This window comes from Pseudophryne corroboree, chromosome 3 (assembly GCF_028390025.1).
Source record: "Pseudophryne corroboree isolate aPseCor3 chromosome 3, aPseCor3.hap2, whole genome shotgun sequence".
NCBI lineage: Eukaryota > Metazoa > Chordata > Amphibia > Anura > Myobatrachidae > Pseudophryne > Pseudophryne corroboree.
This window is the reverse complement of record NC_086446.1, coordinates 626,605,038-626,624,003: the sequence shown is the minus strand read 5'-3', so window position 1 is coordinate 626,624,003 and position 18,966 is coordinate 626,605,038. Positions and strand designations below refer to the sequence as shown.

The 18,966-nt window shown below is 46.3% G+C and overlaps 1 protein-coding gene across 3 annotated transcripts in view; it reads left to right on the top strand.

The window, feature by feature from the left end:
• FAS (Fas cell surface death receptor) overlaps positions 1 to 18,966 on the top strand; it is a 224,471-nt gene that overhangs the window by 9,407 nt on the left and 196,098 nt on the right. For 2 of the 3 annotated variants that reach the window (XM_063961693.1, XM_063961692.1), the window contains exon 3: positions 15,812 to 15,949. In XM_063961693.1, the coding sequence (XP_063817763.1) occupies positions 15,812 to 15,949 (138 nt within the window). Of the gene's footprint in view, positions 1 to 15,363; positions 15,616 to 15,811; positions 15,950 to 18,966 lie in introns of those variants that run through there. The other variant, XM_063961694.1, reaches the window with a different exon arrangement.

Below are 18,966 nucleotides of genomic sequence, written 5' to 3'. Positions count from 1 at the left end.
GACGCTGTCTGCCGTAATGTGTAAAAAGGGATCTCTTTTTGAGTATTTTGTGTGTGGCCCTCGAATATTTGCTGGAAGTGTTAAGCGGCCCCCCAGCTGAAATAATTGCCCACCCCTGGTTTACACAATGGTAAAATACATTTTGCTGAGCTGCACGCAGGTCTAAAACTCACATTTGTACATAGAGCTAAACATGTCTTGTAGAGTAGTTGCTAGCCCTTGCTGCTGAAGAGGCGGATCAGGTATATTCACATGTGGTTAGAGTACAATAAGGGTGTGAGATGAGACCTATTTTGAGTTGTAAGTATCTTTGTCTATGCCTTGTAGGAGGCATGTCATTTGGGTGCAAGATTACGGGCTAAATTTACTACACGGTGGATTGTACATTCTAGTGGTATTTTGGACATTTGGCAGCGTTTTTTTGCAATCTGCCAATTTACTAAAAATAAAACTGCAGCAAAACCGCTGAGTCAGAACACTTTTACATAACATAAAACAGAAATGACTATCATAAAAACACCATCAATGTTTTCATCCACAGAAAGCATAATAGACAGAACAGCAGCAGTTTTGGGGTTATTTTGAATAATCTTTATTTAGTGGCTATTGGTCTTTTGTTTTCCTGTTATACTGGGACATACCTGCCAACTTTCTGGCTGCCTTCTCTGGAAGGGGCAGCCAGGTTGGCACAATGGGGAGCATAGTACGGCATAGGTGGGTAGTGCATGGGGAGTGGTGGAGCAATTGCATCATCATAGCCTCACTTTACAATGGCAGTAATATCGACATTGTATAGTGGGGTGAGACGATTGTGCCCATAGGGGGTAGCCAGTTGGCAAATATGTCCCAGTACAACAGGAAACAAAATACCAATACACACAGAATAAAGATCATTAAAAAATAATTGCCAAACTGTTGCTAATCAGGGAAAGCCCTGCAATATGCTAAAGGCAGCAAAGAAATGGTCAAATTAGCTATCAAAAACTGTATCTGAAATTGAATCCTCAGCTCCTATGCTTTCTGGCTGATGTTTTGGTCACTCTTGAAAGCTGGCGGTGCTTTCACTCTAGTGGTAGCATGAGACGGAGTATACAACCCACACAAGAGGCTCAGGTAGTGCAGCTCATCCAGGATGGCACATCAATGCGAGCTGTGGCAAGAAGGTTTGCGGTGTCTGTCAGCATAGTGTCCAGAGCATGGAGGCAGGACAGTATATCAGGAGACGTGGAGGAGGCCGTAGGAGGGCAACAACCCAGCAGCAGGACCGCTACCTCCACCTTTGTGCAAGGAGGAACAGGAGGAGCACTGCCAGAGCCCTGCAAAATGACCTCCAGCAAGCCACAAATGTGCATGTGTCTACTCAAACGATCAGGGCGGTATGAGGGCCCGACGTCCACAGGTCGGGGTTGTGCTTACAGCCCAACACCGTGCAGGACGTTTGGCTTTTGCCAGAGAACACCAAGATTGGCAAATTCGCCACTGGCGCCCTGTGCTCTTCACAGATGAAAGCAGGTTCTCACTGAGCACATGTGACAGACGTGACAGAGTCTGGAGACGCCATGGAGAACGTTCTGCTGTCTGCAACATCCTCCAGCATGACCGGTTTGGCAGTGGGTCAGAAATGGTGTGGGGTGGCATTTCTTTGGGGGGCCGCACAGCCCTCCATGTGCTCGCCACAGGTAGCCTGACTGCCAGTAGGTACCGAGATGAGATCCTCAGACCCCTTGTGAGACCATATGCTGGTGCGGTTGACCCTGGGTTCCTCCTAATGCAAGACAATGCTAGACCTCATGTGGCTGGAGTTTGTCAGCAGTTCCTGCAAGACAAAGGCATTGATGCTATGGACTGGCCCGCCTGTTCCCCAGACCTGAATCCAATTGAGCACATCTGGGACATCATGTCTCGCTCCATCCACCAACGTCACGTTGCACCAGACTGTCCAGGAGTTGGCGGATGCTTTAGTCCAGGTCTGGGAGGAGATCCCTCAGGAGACCATCCGCCACCTCATCAGGAGCATGCCCAGGCGTTGTAGGGAGGTCATACAGGCACGTGGAGGCCACACACACTACTGAGCCTCATTTTGACTTGTTTTAAGGACATTACATCAAAGTTGGATCAGCCTGTAGTGTGTTTTTCCACTTTAATTTTGAGTGTGACTAAAAATCCAGACCTCCATGGGTTAATAAATTTGATTTCCATTGATAATTTTTGTGTGATTTTGTTGTCAGCACATTCAGCTATGTAAAGAACAAAGTATTTAATAAGAATATTTCATTCATTCAGATCTAGGATGTGTTGTCTAAGTGTTCCCTTTATTTTTTTGAGCAGTGTATATCTTTACATTTCAGCAGTACAATAAATTAAATACAAATCCAACAATACATGTAAAAGTCAATCTATGCATAGAAATAATTTAATAATGTATTCACATGCCTATTGTTGCAATATTGTAAAATTTACATAATCCAGGATATTGGAAACAGGATCGCTAATATAATATAAATATGTATGTAATACACTGGGATCCGGTCTGAAGATCGACAGTGCCTAGGTCGACAATGTTTAGGTCGACCACTATTGGTCGACAGTCACTAGGTCAACATGTTTTGCTAGGTCGACATGTTCTAGGTCGACATGAGTTTTTCACTTTTTTTTGTTAACTTTTTTATACTTAACGTTCCACGCGGACTACGATTAGTAACGGTAACCAAAGCCATGCGAGGGGACACAGTGCACTAATTGGGCTTCCCGGTCACTGTACGGAGAAAACGACACCAAAAAACATGAAAAACCTCATGTCGACCTTTTGCCCTGTCGACCTAGAACATGTCGACCTAGAAACCCTGTCGACCTTCAAACCCTGTCAACCTAGTGACTGTCGACCTATAGTGGTCGACCTAAACATTGTCGACCTAGACACTGTCGATCTAATGATCCACACCCAGGGGTGGATTGGGAACAAAAAGCGGCCCTGGAAAAATTTGTACTAGTGGCCCCACATGGGTGGCACCAGAGATGTAAGGTTTTGCCATGGGCCATGGCAGCAGCACCCTATCCCCAAGACTTTCCAGATAGTGGGGATGTCCAGCATCAAGGGGGAAGTTGAAAAAAAAAAAATTTAAATATTATGAGCACATATGATACATCTTCAGAATTTAGGAAACTATATCATTCTTTAGAAAGATATATTTTCTTGCTTATTACACCAACCGTATCCCAATCACTATTCACTCAATCTTATATGTCAGCCAAGCATTATAGACATAATGGATAAGATGCAAAATAATTTGCATATATGAAAATTACTTTGCCACTTAGCCTGTGATTGCAGATGATCTAGTGCCATACCTCCCAACATGACCCTCTCCAGGAGGGACACAATGCTCTGCTTCTGGACTTTTCTCTTACTGTATGATTGCCGACACCTGTGCTGAAACACCTTTCTTATCCATTAACCTGTTCAACACAGGTGCTGGCAAACATACATTAAGAGAAAAGTCCAGAAGCAGAGCATTGTGTCCCTCCTGGAGAGGGTCATGTTGGGAGGTATGCTAGTGCACAGGTTCTCAAACTCGGTCCTCAGGATCCCACACAGTGCATGTTTTGCAGGTAACCCAGCAAGTGCACAGGTGTATTAATTACTCACCGACACATTTTAAAAGGTCCACAGGTGGAGCTACTTATTTCACTTGTGATTCTGTGAGGAGACCTGCAAAACATGCACTGTGTGGGGTCTTAAGGACCAAGTTTGAGAACCTGTGCACTAGATCATCTGCAATCACAGGCTAAGTGGCACAGTAATTTTCATATATGCAAATTATTTTGCATCTTATTCATTATGTCTATAAAAAGGACCACATGTCCTCAAACAAAACAGGCCCCACGGGTGCGTCGGCCCACCGGGAATCTTCCCTGTATTCCCTGTGGCCAATCTGCCTCTGTCCACACCCAATACACTAACATGCACTTACACATCAGAGTTTTTTTTTTATTGAAATTAGACTCCATGTGCTCTGCTGAGTCATAAATTAAAGAAATATAAAGTATTACACAACGGTTCTGCTTATACAGAACTATGCAAACGTTTTAGGCAGGTGTGGAATCAATGCTGCAAAGTAAGAATGCTTTCATAAACAGAAGTGTTAATAGTTTATTTTGATCAATTTACTAAATGCAAAGTGAATGAACAGAAGAGAAATCTAAATCAAATCAATGGGCCAGATGTATTAACCTGGAGAAGGCATAGTGAAGTGATAAACCGGTGATAAGTTCAAGGTGATAAATACACCAGCCAATCAGTTCCAATATGTAAATTAACAGTTAGGGGCGGATTGGCTGGTGTGTTTATCACCTTGTACACATCACTGGTTTATCACTTCCTTATGCCTTCTCCGGGTTAATACATCTGCCCCAATATTTGGTGTGGCCACCCTTTGCCTTCAAAACAGCATAAATTCTTCTAGGTACACTTGCACACAGTTTTTGAACTAACTCGACAGGGAGGTAACCAGTGCCGGATTACCAAATAGGCAGAGTAGGCACTGACCTATGGGCCTTGCTCCTTTAAGGAGCCCCCAAACAATGGATCAAAATAATTGTAACCCAATGTAGGGGATAAACTGGAGTTTACACATAAAATACGGTTTTATATACCTACTGGTAAATCCTTTTCTCGTAGTCCGTAGAGGATACTGGGGTCCATATTCATACCATGGGGTATAGACGGGTCCACTAGGAGCCTTGGGCACTTTAAGAAATCAATAGTGTGCACTGGCACCTCCCTCTATGCCCCTCCTACCAAACTCTGTCTAGAAACTGTGCCCGAGGAGACGGACATATCCTGAGGAAGTTCATAAAGGGGAATCCTCCACAATCCGGATGGTTAATAATAAATGGAACGTGGGAATCTTCAATAAACAATACTTGACAGAAGTCTGGTCTGCAAATGTAGAAGGGGAATTCTATGTAGGTACGCACCGTACTCACATGTACAATGTGCGTGCTGTATTCATAAAGGTATCTTTCTCCCTCGTGCAGCTTGAGTCTCCTCCCTTATGGGATCCCCCCAAACTCACGTTCTGCAGGATTTCTGAAGACACATCAGGGTTTCTTTAGAGGCTTGTTCTCCTGCCCCTTCTCTGTTGTACTCTCCCCAGGGCCACCAGGTATGTAGAACCCACAAAGAAGGAAGTTGTTTTTAGGGTAATGTATTCATTTATTTGTTAAAAGCAATTTAAAACAAATAAATTCTTCATAAAAGCATAATCCACCATGCAAACTCCTAAGTGCTGATCTCCTGGGTATTAGGGTGTGCCGCCAATACCCAGGAGATCAGCTCCCCTATCTGTTTGCATGGTGGATTATGCTTTTATGAAGAATTTATTTGTTTTAAATTGCTTTTAACAAATAAATGAATACATTACCCTAAAAACAACTTCCTTCTTTGTGGGTTCTACATACCTGGTGGCCCTGGGGAGAGTACAACAGAGAAGGGGCAGGAGAACAAGCCTCTAAAGAAACCCTGATGTGTCTTCAGAAATCCTGCAGAACGTGAGTTTGGGGGGATCCCATAAGGGAGGAGACTCAAGCTGCACGAGGGAGAAAGATACCTTTATGAATACAGCACGCACATTGTACATGTGAGTACGGTGCGTACCTACATAGAATTCCCCTTCTACATTTGCAGACCAGACTTCTGTCAAGTATTGTTTATTGAAGATTCCCACGTTCCATTTATTATTAACCATCCGGATTGTGGAGGATTCCCCTTTATGAACTTTAGAATTTGGGACTGATTTCTTTTGTTTGAATAATTGTTATTTAAGGACTTACGGATAGCGCAGCGGAGGGTGGACTCTTGTTTTTGTTCTAAGTGTTTTTGTGGAGAAAGAGTGACATCTCCTTGTACACCTTTACTGCTGTTATCTGTGGGCGCAGTGTATACTCTCCTTCTTTTTGTACATATCCTGAGGAAGGATTTAACAGATCAGTGGTGAGATTCGAACCAGCACACACAAACAAGAGGAAAGCCATGCTAACCAAACTTGAACAGGAACAGCAACAGCTGAACCAACAACAATACTTAACAAAGTAACAGTGCAGGAAACACAAAGCACCAGGCGGGTGCCCAGTATCCTCTACGGACTATGAGAAAAGGATTTACAGGTAGGTAATTAAAATCCTATTTTCTATTATGTCCTAGAGGATACAGGGGTCCACATTAGTACCATGGGGATGTACTAAAGCTCCCAAACCGGGTGGGAGAGTGCTGAGGTTCCTGCAGAACTAATTGACCAAACTGAAGGTCCTCAGAGGCCAAAGTATCGAACTTAGCAACATGTTTGAACCCGACCAAGTAGCTGCTTGGCAGAGCTGTAAAGCCAAGACACCCCGGGCAGCCGCCCCTGAAGAACCCACCGACCTAGTAGAGTGGGCCTGTACTTTAGGAACCTGGCAATACTGCTGATGAATAAGCCTGCTGGATAGTAAGCCTGATCCAGCGAGCAGTAGACTGCTTTGAAGCAGGACACCCAATTTTCTGGGGATCATACAGAACAAACAGCCAGTCAGATTTTCTGTGACGAGCTGTCCGCTTCACGTAGATCTTCAAAGCCCTCACAACATCCAAGGACTTTGAGGTAGCAGAGGTGTCCGTAAGCACTGGAACCACAATAGGTTGGTTGATATGAAACACAGACACCACCTTAGGAAGAAATTGCTGACGAGTTCAGCTCTATCTTCATGAAAAATCAAATAGGGGTTTTTGTGAGACCACGCCCCAGTTCCGACACATGCCTTGCGGAAGCTAAGGCCAACAGCGTAATGGTCTTCCACGTAAGAAACGTCACATCAACCTCCTGTAAAGGCTCAACCCATTCTGATTGTAGAAACTGCAACACCACGTTGAGATCCCAAGGTGCTGATGGAGGCACAAAGGGCGGTTGGATGTGCAGAACACCCTTCAAGAACGTCTGAACCTCAGGGAGGGAAGCCAACTGTTTCTGGAAGAAAATGGATAAGGCCAAAATCTGGACTTTTAAGGAGCCCAAACAAAGGCCCGCATCCACACCTGCCTGTAGAAAAAAGGAGAAAACGTCCCAGTTGAAATCCCACTGTAGGAAATTTCCAGTTTTCACACCACAAAAGATATTTTTTTCAAATATCGTGGTAATGTTTAGACGTTACCCCTTTCCTGGCTTGGATTAGGGTTGGAATAACCTTGTCCTGAATTTCCTTCTGGGCTAGGATTAGACGTTCAACCTCCATGCCATCAAATGTAGCCGTGGTAAGTCTTGATAGACGAACTGCCCCGTTATATAAAAGATCCTCTCGAAGAGGCAGATGTCACGGGTTCTCTAGGCGCATCTCCAGTAAATCCACTTACCAGGCCCTTCTTGGCCAGTCTGGAGCAATGAGAATTGCTTGAACCTTTTCCCTTTTTATTCTTTTGAGAATTCTGGGGATCAATGGAAGAGGTGGAAACACGTAAACCATCTGGTAGACCCATGGAGTCACCAGAGCATCCACTGCCACTGCTTGTGGGTAGCTCGACCTGGAACAATACCGCTTGAGCTTCTTGTTGAGACTAGAGGCCATCATGTTTATTTGTGGAATTCCCCACCGACGTGTCAAGGACTCGAACACCTGCGGGTAGAGGCCCCACTCTCCCGGGTGGAGGTCATGTCTGCTGAGGAAGTCCGCTTCCCAGTTGTCTACTCCCGGAATGAAGATTGCACCTCATATCTTTCTATCCAGAGGAGAATACTTGTTACCTCTGACATTGCTGCTCTTCTCTTAATTCCGCCCTGTAGGTTTATGTACGTTACTGCCATCACATTGTCCGACTGAACTTGAATGGTGTGATCTTGAAGAAGATGCGACGCCTGTAGAAGGGCATTGCATATGGCCCTTAGCTCCAGAACATTGATCGGAAGGATGGTTTCCTGACTTGACCATTTTCCTTGGAACTGTTCCCTTTGGATTACTGCTCCCCAACCTCTGAGGCTTGCGTCTGTACTTAGCAGAATCCAATTTTGAATCCCGAACCTTCGACCCTCGGTCAAGTGAGAAGTCTGAAGCCACCACAGAAGAGAAATCCTGGCTTTTGGTGACAGACGTATCCTCTGGTGCATGTGAAGATGTGATCCGGACCATTTGTTCAACAGATCAAGCAGGAAGGGCCTTGCATGAAACCTTCCTTACTGCAGATTCCCCAGAAGGCGAATGCACTGATGCACCGATATCCGAGTTGGCTTCAGGACATTCCGCACCATTGACTGGATTACCAATAAATTTTCCAATGGAAGGAATACCTTCTGTTCCTCCGTATCCAGTATCATCCCCAGGAACGGAAGCCTCGGTGTTGGTTCCAGGTGGGATTTTGGTAGGTTCAGAATGCACCCGTGATTCTGGAGTAGTCGGGTTGAGAGGGCAATGCTTTCCAATAAACCTCTCCCTGGAGGATGCCTTTACCAGGAGATTGTCCAGGTATGGAATTATGTTCACTCCCTGTTTGCGGAGGAGGAGCATCATCTCTGCCATGACTTTGGTGAACACCCTCGATGCTGTGGAAAGGCCAGATCGGAATATGAAGGTATGCATCCTAGATATCCAGAGACACCAGGAATTCCCCTTCCTCCAGACCTGAGATCACCGCTCACGGAGACTCCATCTTGAATTTGAATACCCATAAATACGGGTTCAGAGATTTTAAGTTTAGGATGGCTCTTAGCGAACCCTCCGGCTTCGGTACCACAAACAGGATGGAATAATAACCCTTGTTCTGTAGCTGAGGTGGGACTGGGACAATGACCTGGGTCTGTACCAACTTTTTAATTGCCTCTTGCAGGATTGTACTTGCTTCCTGAGAAGCTGGTAAGCCTGATTTGAAGAATCTGTGAAGTGGGAGTTCTTGAAACTCCAGTCTGTATCCCTGGGTAATAAGATCCTTGACCCAGGCATGATGTTGCCCAGATGTGACTGAAATCCTTTAAACGTGCTTCCACCTGCCTGTTCTTCAGGCAGTGTGGTCCACCGTCATGCTTAAGGCTTTGAAGAAGCAGAACCTGAGTTCTGTTCCTGAGAACCTGTAGTTTCAGGTTTTCTGGATTTTCCTCAACCACCTCTGAAGGCAATGGAGGAACCTTTGGATTTGTTTTTAAATTTCGCTGTCTGAAAAAACAGCAACGTAGGGGCAAAATATGATTTTCTAGCCGGGGTAGCTGCGAAAGGAAGATATGTCAACTTACCCGCAGTTGCCTTGGATATCCACGTACCCAGTTCATCTCCGAACAAGGCCTCACCTGTAAAGGGGAGGCTCTCCACGCTTCTCCTGGAATCCGCATCCGCAGTCCATTGGCATAGCAGAGAATCTAAATCATCAATTAGATTACCTGGCCATTTTGCAATGGCCCGAAATATCCATGCACAAGCAATAGTGGGTCTTTGGGCCACCCCAGCAGCTGTGTACAGAGATGTGAGTGTGGTCTCAATCTTGCAGTCAGCCGAATCTTTTAAGGAGGCTGCGCCTGGGACAGTTCAAATAATTTTACGTGACAATCTAGATACTGAAGCGTCCACTATCGGTGAATTTTCACATTTCTTCCTATCATCTTGAGTGAAAGGAAATGAGGTGAGCAATCTATTAGGAATTTGAAGCTCTTTACCTGGATTTACCCAAGTTTCTTGAAAAAGAGACTTTAACTCTTTTGATGCAGGGAAAGTAACTGAGGATTTCTTTTTTACATTAAAATAAGATTCTTCCTCTTCTGTTACTTTTTTTTAAATTTGCAGAGCTATCGGAGCTTGCACCCCCTGAGCGAGAGCTGCATCACCCACACCCACCACAGATCCATCTCACCGTCCCCTGTATCTGAGGCCTCGTCATCAGTGTCAGCCTGCAATATCCTGGGCCAGTGTACGCTTTTGTGGATAAATGGAAGGGGTTAGAGGTGTGGGAGCTGAATCTTCATTCATCAGGTCCTTCACAGACTTTCCCAAATACTGTGTCTTCTTCTCAGTATGGGATAGTTTATTAGAAATATTAGTAACCATCCCCCATATGGAGTCCAACCAAGGAGGTTCGGACCCAGTAGACTGAGCATGTGTACTGTTCTGAGTACACTCTATTGATCCCCCTGTGCTGTGCGGGAAACATCTTGGAGGTATATACACACACACACACACACACACACACACACACACACACACACACACACACATACACACACACGAGAATATGCAGTAAGCACAATTCTGCTGCGCAGGAAACGTGAGGTACACACACACACACACACACACACACACACACACACACACACACACACACACACACACACACGAGAATATGCAGTAAGCACAATTCTGCTGTGCAGGACACAAGTGAGGTACACACACACACGAGAATATGCAGTAAGCAATTCCACACAGAGCCCTTTAGAGGGACACAGAGGAATGAGGAAACCAGCCACACAGCGCCCCTTTAGCTAACAAGTAAACTTAGCCAGGCGCAGACTAAATACCCTTAATAGGATATTAGTATGGATATAATGTGCTCCCCCACCCCCCTATAACCCCCTGGTACTGCTGAGGTAGTCTGGAGTTGATGTGGAGGGGCAGGGCTTCCCTGCCAGCATTTACTGTGTGAGCTGCAGAGAGAAAATGGCACTGGTGAGCTGCTGGATTTGCTCATAGTGAAGGCCCTGCCCCCTTAATGGCGCGCGGTCTTCCTGCATTTTATACTGGCCTGAGGTACTTTTTAGCTTACAAGATGGTTAAGACCCCTGTAATGTTGCCTTGCCAGTGTTCTGGATATCTGGTGACTGTCAGCTCGCTCCTCAGCACGATCACAATGCAGTGTGTACTGAAAGTGTGGAGCCGCAGCCTTGCAGCGCTGCGCTCCTACCCATGTGCCACCATTTGCGCTGGTGACCCGCTTGCCGGGATGCCAGCATTATACTCACCACTCTTCTTACTTCTGACTCTGTTAGGGGTGACGGCGTGCTGCGGGTCTGTACGCTCGCCGTGGTGGGGCTTGTGAATAGGACCTTCAGGAGCTCAGTGTCCTGTCAGCGGAGAAACGGGACCATTAACGCTTCAGGAAGTTGGGCCGTTCTCCCCTCTAAGTCCCACGAAGCAGACAGGCTGCTGCCAAACAGTACTGTCGGAAAATAACCAACTTGCCCGCCAAGTGACTGAAAAAAATAATAATTAATAGGCCGACCGCACATCCAGCCTCCTCCCCACCCACCCTGTCACTTGTCTGGACCCACCCACCGTGTCACTTGGTCAGGTCCCGGTGTCGGCATCGCAACGCCAGGGCTGTAACACACACTCCGGTTTTTCCCGGATGGCAAAAAGCCGGACAAACTTTGCCATCCGGGAGAAACCGGCAGAGTCTGTCACACAGGACGGCTTTGAGCCGTGTGTGATGCTGTGCGCATGAGCAGCATTAGACACGGCTTGGGAAAAAAACGTTGTGTGTGAAAGCTCCCCTTCACACCCACGGTTTACTGGCTGCAAAGCCGGCCAGGCACCCGCCCGGCAGCCGGACCTTCCAGTGGTGAGACCCGGCTGCAACCCGGCAGCCGTGCCGGGACCGTGCCGTGTGTAAGGACATTGCGCTGCATGTGTCTTTACATCACGGCAGCGGTTTCAAGCCGGCCGGGTGTTTGCCGGCCGGCGCCAGCCGCCTCGTGTGTTTCGGCCCTCAAAGTGCTGACGCTGCACCGGCCCTTCTCTGTGTCTTGCCGTCGCTGAAGAGTAGTCATCTGACCGCATGCCGGTTCCTGGCTACACACCGATTTACGGAACGGAACACCACCTGTTGTGGACATCAGAAACGCCCTTAGCTTTATTGGCACATCTCAGTCAGGCACAGTATCAATATATGGTAAACTGAAGGGATTTACCCTCACTAGTCATTCCGCATATTTCATTAACCTGCTTCTATTTTGTGGCACATACAGTATGTTTAATCTAGGTTCATCTGATCCCTGCGCTGCCAACAGGTAACAGGGATCACCTAACTCCTCTAAAGGTTTAAACAGCAGCCCACTACTACTATTTCTATAGAGATAGAAAGGTCTATAAACATTGGGCCTGATTCAGAAATGATCGCTGTTGTGCGAATTCACGCAGCGGCTGATTATCGAATGACTGCGCATGCGTATGCACCACAAACCACAGGCGCAATGCCAAACAGGGACAGGCTGGTGTGAAAATGTTGATCGCAAGGCATTCACAAGGTGATTGACAGGAAGAGGGCATTTGTGGGTGGTAACTGACCGTTTTCTGGGAGTCAGGAAAAATGCAGGCGTGGTCAAGTGTTTTCAGGGAGGGTGTCTGGCGTCAGCTCCGGCCCCCGGTCAGCCTGTTTCTCATCACACTGTAGGAGTAAGTCCTGGGCTGCGCACACACTACACACACTGGTAAAATCATTTAATGGTGAGAGAGATGTGAACGGATTTGTAGCTGTCCACTGGAATTTTCGAACGTCGTACACATGCATTCGCACACTTGTATGGGGCGGGTTTTCACTCTCTATGAGTGGCTATCTGATCGCATCCCTCTGCAAAAACGCACAGCATCGATCAGGTCTGAATCGGGCCCTTTGTGCTGCAAATTATGATTAACGCTGAACAATTACATTACTCTTGAACTACAAATTGTGCATATTATCTGTAGTAAATTTTTATGTGACTCTATACATGTCTAAATAGCTGTATATATTTTGGATATGTAGACCTAGCATTCTACTGAGAGACAGAGGTCTATAACATTGGGTTTCAAGTAAAGATCAATGCCGAAGGAGTACAATGCCCTTGAACATTGAATTGAATTGTGCATATTATTTACAGTAACTGTCATTGTGTTTTACCTGGTATCCAACTGTACTAGGTCCTACATCTCCATTGGGACCTCTCTTGTGAAGTCCTGACGGGTCTCTAGTGTATATATGTGTGTGTACTATATATATATATATATATATATATATATATATATATATATATTTTTTTTTTTTTTTAAGGGTGGTTGAGGGGGCCCCCAAGAGATATCAGTGTGACGGGCCCCAAGATTTCTGTTGCCAGCCCTGGATGGAGGTACTTGAGATAATCAAGTAGCCCCCATCCCTAACAGGGTACTAAGGAAGTAAAGGGGGTTTACATAATATTGATTTGATCTTGAAAAGCTTCCTTAAATTCTTTTCAAAATATAGAAAAAATTAATCAACTCAAAGAAACAAAAACTTTACTTTAAAGACTCTATAGAGAGAATACTGTATTAATGTAATGTACTCATTAACAACTTAAAGTACAGAAACCATAAACATCAGATTCACAGTTTCCAGGTTGGTAAAATTAAAAACATATTAGGAGATAATTTATGAGGTGGCACCCAGGATTTTTACTGCCTAGGGGCCTCCACAGGGTTTAATCCAGCACTGGGTGCAGAAGCGTAGCGTGGAGCCATGGTTTCCTGAGCAAACTGATGTCACGGTGCCCCCCCTCCTCGCCGCTGGGCAAAAAGAGGTGGGACAGATGCTGAGAGGAGGGGAGGCAGATGCTGGGCAGAGAGAGAGGAGGGGAGGCAGATGCTGGGCAGAGAGAGGGGAAAACAGATGATAGCCCGAGAGAGGGGGACAGATGCTGGGGTGAGGGGGAAGACAGATGCTGGGGAGAGAGGAGGGGGGCAGATGCTGGGAAGAGAGAGGATGGGGCAGATGCTGGGCAAAGAAAGGGGGGGCAGATGCTGGGCAGAGAGAGAGGTGGGACTGATGCTGGGGAGAGAAGAGGGCAGATGCTGGAGGGAGGGGCAGATGCTGGGGAAAGAGGTGGCAGATGCAGGGCAGAGAGAGAGGTGGGACTGATGCTGGGGAGAGAAGAGGGCAGATGCTGGAGGGGGGGGCAGATGCTGGGGAAAGAGGTGGCAGATGCTGGGCAGAGAGAGGAGGGGGGGTGATGATAAGCAGAGAGGAAGGGGGCATATGCTGTGGAGAGAGAATAGGCGGGCAGATTCTTGGCAGAGAGGGGGGCAGATGCTGGGGAGAGAGGGGCAGATGATGGGCAGAGAGAGGGGGGACAGATGCTGGCCAGAGAGAGAAAGGAGATGGGGTGGGGAGGGGTAGATGCTGGCCAGAGAGAGGAGGGACATCAGATTCTGGGAAAAGAGAGCAAGGGGGAAGATGTTGGGGAGAGAGGGGGCAGATGATAGAATGAAACATGTACAGTAGCATTGAGAGAGAGACAGGCTGCTTTGAGAGGTGACAGAGTTAGGTAGGGGCTATGGAGACAGGAGCAGTTACTGTGGAGATAGAGGAGACAGGCTTAATACTCACAGACAGGGATCCATGCTGTGAGATCCTCCGTGTTCCAGCAGGGTAGATGCTAGAATCAAGTGGGCTAAGGGACCTTTTCCGTAAGGGGGAGGAGTTACGACGCAAGGGGGAGGAGCTAGGCCAGCGGGATAGTTCCTCTACTATCCACGCCACCAACTATTACCTTTAGTAATTAGGTGGTGAGCGAAGCGGAGTGGAGCGAGCCACCGTGCCCGAAGCGTGGCGAGCGAAGCGAGCCCGCGAGGGTACTTTTCGGGTACCCTGTTCGCCCGTAGCTCCTCCCCCTGGTGACATAGCTCCTCCCCTCAATACGTCACAAGGTCCCTTCAGCCCCTCCGATATAGAACCAACCGTTCCAGCAGGGGTCATAAGAGCATGTGACAGCTCCTCCAATCAGGGGCTCTTCTAATCAGCATGTGCCAAGCTCCTCCAATCACAGCTCGGCATATGATCTTCTGACCCCACTGCTGAGATCAGGGAGGAGGAGACTGAGGCTCGGCACCGCTGTGAGTTGCAGGTACTCCCCCTGCTGCTACTACTCTCTCACAGTGAGTCATATAGGCTCTAATGCCCCCTCTCATCCCTCTGTTGCCAGCGCTGCTGCTTGTCATGTAGTGCAGAGGTTCTCAAACTCGTTCCTCGGGGGCCCACACAGTGCATGTTTTCATACCTTCCAACATTTTACACGGAAAAATCGGTACAAATCCGAAAAAGGGGCGTGGCCGCGGGTAAAGGGGGCGTGGCCACGTCCCTTTTCCTATACTTTCAATGGAAGTCTGGAGAGCCAAAAATCGGTACAGACCATGAAAAAAGGTACTGTACCTATTAAAAAGGTACAGTTGGAGGGTATGTGTTTTGCAGGTCTCCTCACAGAATCGCAAGTGAAATAATTAGCTCCACCTGTGGACCTTTTAAAATGTGTCAGTGAGTAATTAATACACCTGTGCACCTGCTGGGTTACCTGCAAAACATGCACTGTATGGGCCCCCGAGGACCAGTTTGAGGACCTCTGATGTAGTGTGACAGGCGTAGCGGCAGCAGAGCAGGGAGAGCGCCCGTCACTGCGTCTCCCTACTTTGCAGACTGTGTTTAGTGGGTAGCGCCGGGCCTGCCCGCAGCGCTGCCAGGCACCCTCTGAAGTTTCTGGCACCTGGAGCTTGCGCTCCACCGGAACCACTCTCCCTACGTTCCTGACTGGGTGTAACATTTATAGCAGAGGTTCTCAACTCCAGTTAATAAGTACAGCCAACAGGTCATGTTTTGTGGGTTTCCTTGCATAGGTGAGTTAATGTTTTTTGCTGTGGGTGAGTAATTATGCCACCTGCCCCCACAGACAGAAATCCTCAGTACATAACCGGTTAGGAAAACTTGAGGGTTGAGGTTGAGAACCAGAGTTATACCATATTTACAGTGACACCCAGTGGACAGTCTGTGCAATTACTTCTCTGGCAAATTGTTTCTTTGTAACTTTGGCAGGAACATACGCAAAGTCTCATTGTGATAAGGACCATGGTTATTCAGACTGCAAGCCCTGCACTGAAGGTGTGGATTACATGGACGAAAAGAATGGTTATCAGCACTGCCAAGTATGCCAACGCTGTGACTCTATGTCAGGTAGGGAAAACATGGATTAGTTAATGTTTAGCTTGTGATAATTCTGCGAAACCGTTTTAGTTATTTTATAGTTTATTTCCAGAGTCCTAACTCACTGAGGGGGAAATGTAATAAACTTTCTAAAGACTAGAGAAGTGGACAACTGGAGAAGTTGCTTTTGGCAACTAATCAACTTCCAGCTAGCATTTATCAAGCACATTCTTCTCCACTTTTTAGAAGGATTGATACATGTACCCCAGAGTCTCACACTGCAGGTGGCATTATGTAAGCAGAGAAAATTATAGTGTTTAAAGTATCAATAGGACTAACCCACCCCCTGCCTACTCCTGCTTTCATTTCTTTAAACGGGTTTTCCATCTTTGCTCAACCTACACTATTTAGCCACAACCCCCCACAACACCTGTGAAGTCCTTCAGTGGAAATCCCCCATAGAATCTCCAACAGCACCAGTATGACGGTTAAGAGACCACTGTCAGACAGGGCAATCTGAAGTCTTATTCATCTGGCTAGGACAGAGTATATATGTATTTTATTATTCTGCAGCTGATTGAATTGGTTGCAGCTCTTATCCAATTATCAACTCCATCAGGACATATGTTGCACACATTATCAATAGTTCAGAGTGTGAGAGGTGAGTAAAGGAAAGTGTATACTCACTGGAACAAATTAAAAACATGCTGCACATGGTAAACTGTTGTATCAAAGAGCAGATTTAACCATGAGCAAACAAATATCCCGACCCCTGCCGTGATTCTAATAATTGGGATACCGCGATCAGTGTTTTGACCGCCGGCATCCCAACCGCCAGCATTTCAACCCCCACCCACCTTAATCTATCATAGAGGGATAACATAGATCCCTCTCCAGTGATACGGTAGCCCACGATGGTATTAGATAATAGGCCAAGCTGTTAAAAGATAATCTTTTTAGGACCTTGGGTTAGACCAGAATGCAGTACCCATTGAAATAGTTAGGGACTGAGGTCTGCAGTATTAGTTTGCCTATCGCGGGCATATCATTGATATCTCCTGTGTTCAAGATATTTTTCTAAATTATTTTCGGGGGGAAATTAGTCTAAGAGATTGGCCCCATAGCCTCATAAATGATTCTTTATATATATTTAAAAATTTGATTAAAGCACATTTATAAATACAACTGAATACAGTATACATGGATTCACTGAATTCTCTGTAAGGTGCATTGGAATATGTGTGCAATATATAAATAACTGGTAATAAACAAATTGAACAGAAGTCTGTATCGATAAAATACAGAGAAGTAATGGAAGTGGCCTATTTATCAATAAATTTATTATACTCGCAAATAAGTATCCCCAAAATCTACTGGGAATTGTAGCAGGTATCGGATATCTGATGTGATCCCTCGGTTTTGTTTGCAGAAGCAGGCCCCATAGAAACTATGGGGACTGCTTTCCTGCCGAATTTACTTAGCTTCACATTTTGGAGCTTGGCCTGGTAGCTAACACCATCTGAAGATGGCATTAGCCATTGTAGCCTATAGGTTACATATCGTAAAAAGTGGCAGGAGAGGGATCCGTAGGATTGATCCTTGGCCCTCAGCACTCGCACATGCGCTGTATTGCAGCAGTCCACATGAAGGTAAAGTAAAATTATTGCTTTACTTTTACACTTTGGAGAAACGGGCCCCTATTGTAGGGGTTCACTATGATATGCCGGCGACCAGCATACCGGCGACAGGAGCCCGACCGCCGGTTTACCGACAGTGTGGCGAGCGCAAATGAGCCCCTTGCGGGCTCGCTGCGCTCGCCACGCTACGGGCACGGTGGCGCTCTACGCGCGCCACACTATTTTATTCTCCTCCAGGGGGGTCGTGGACCCCCACGAGGGAGAATAAATGTCGGTATGCCGGCGGTCGGGCTCCCGGCGCCGGTATGCTGGTTGCCGGGAGCGACCACCCCTATTGTAGCCCCTGTCCCTACATGTGTACATTGGTATATCCAGACGGTACTTCATTTCTTAATGCCACAAATAGCAGTGATCAGAAATTATAATTATATTTGTAAATATGCCCCCTATTATTTCAAGTGACCAGATGTCTGTTGATACAGGGATATAAGAACCTAACTGGCTCTGCTCATCATCTGACTTATTCCCTGAATCTTCAACTGATCTTTTCATATCTTATCCATATTAGGAGTTGAGTCCTGAGCTGTTACCGTTGGGACAACAGATAGACAGCCACAACTGTACTAATTCCTGTATCAAATATTTATTCTTCAACCTTTTCCATTTTCTGGTATAATTTCACATGCTGGACTGTCATAGTTTTTCTCTGTATCAGCTATTTATTCCCAGCAAGATTGTAATTTCCCTGGGAATTCCCTTCTCAGCCAATGACTAGAACTTTACTGCCTGGCATTAATTCAACTCTGTGGATTTTGCTGTTACAATAGTGTGCTAAGTTACTTATCTCAGTCATATTATTTGCTGTTGAGAAAACAATGTGATAAGCCTCAATTTACTCCTTTGCCTAAAACTTCACATACTTTGGGAATGTGTCATGTTTATCTTTCATAGGAGTGTCAAAGAGAAGTCTGGGGAAATTCCCAAAGAGTAGAAAAATGGAGAATATACTGTGGCTTCAGCCAAGGTCAGATTAACAATGGGATGGATGAGACTACAGCTCCAGGCCTTCACATAAAAATAGGCCCATCATAGAACATAGAATTTGACGGCAGAAAAGAACCAGTTGGCCCATCGATTTTTTTATCATTACAGAATCATACCTCCCAACATGACCCTCTCCAGGAGGGACAGAATGCTCTGCTCCTGGACTGCCCTCTTAATTTAGGATTGCCATCACCTTTGGTGAAACATCTTTCTTATCCATTAACCTGTTCAAAACTGGTGCCGGCAAAAATAAATTAAGAGAAAAGTCCAGGAGCAGAACATTCTGTCCCTCCTGGAGAGGGTCATGTTGGGAGGTATGCAGAATGTTAATAACCAACAATCAGCTGGCCACATGGTCGGCCATAA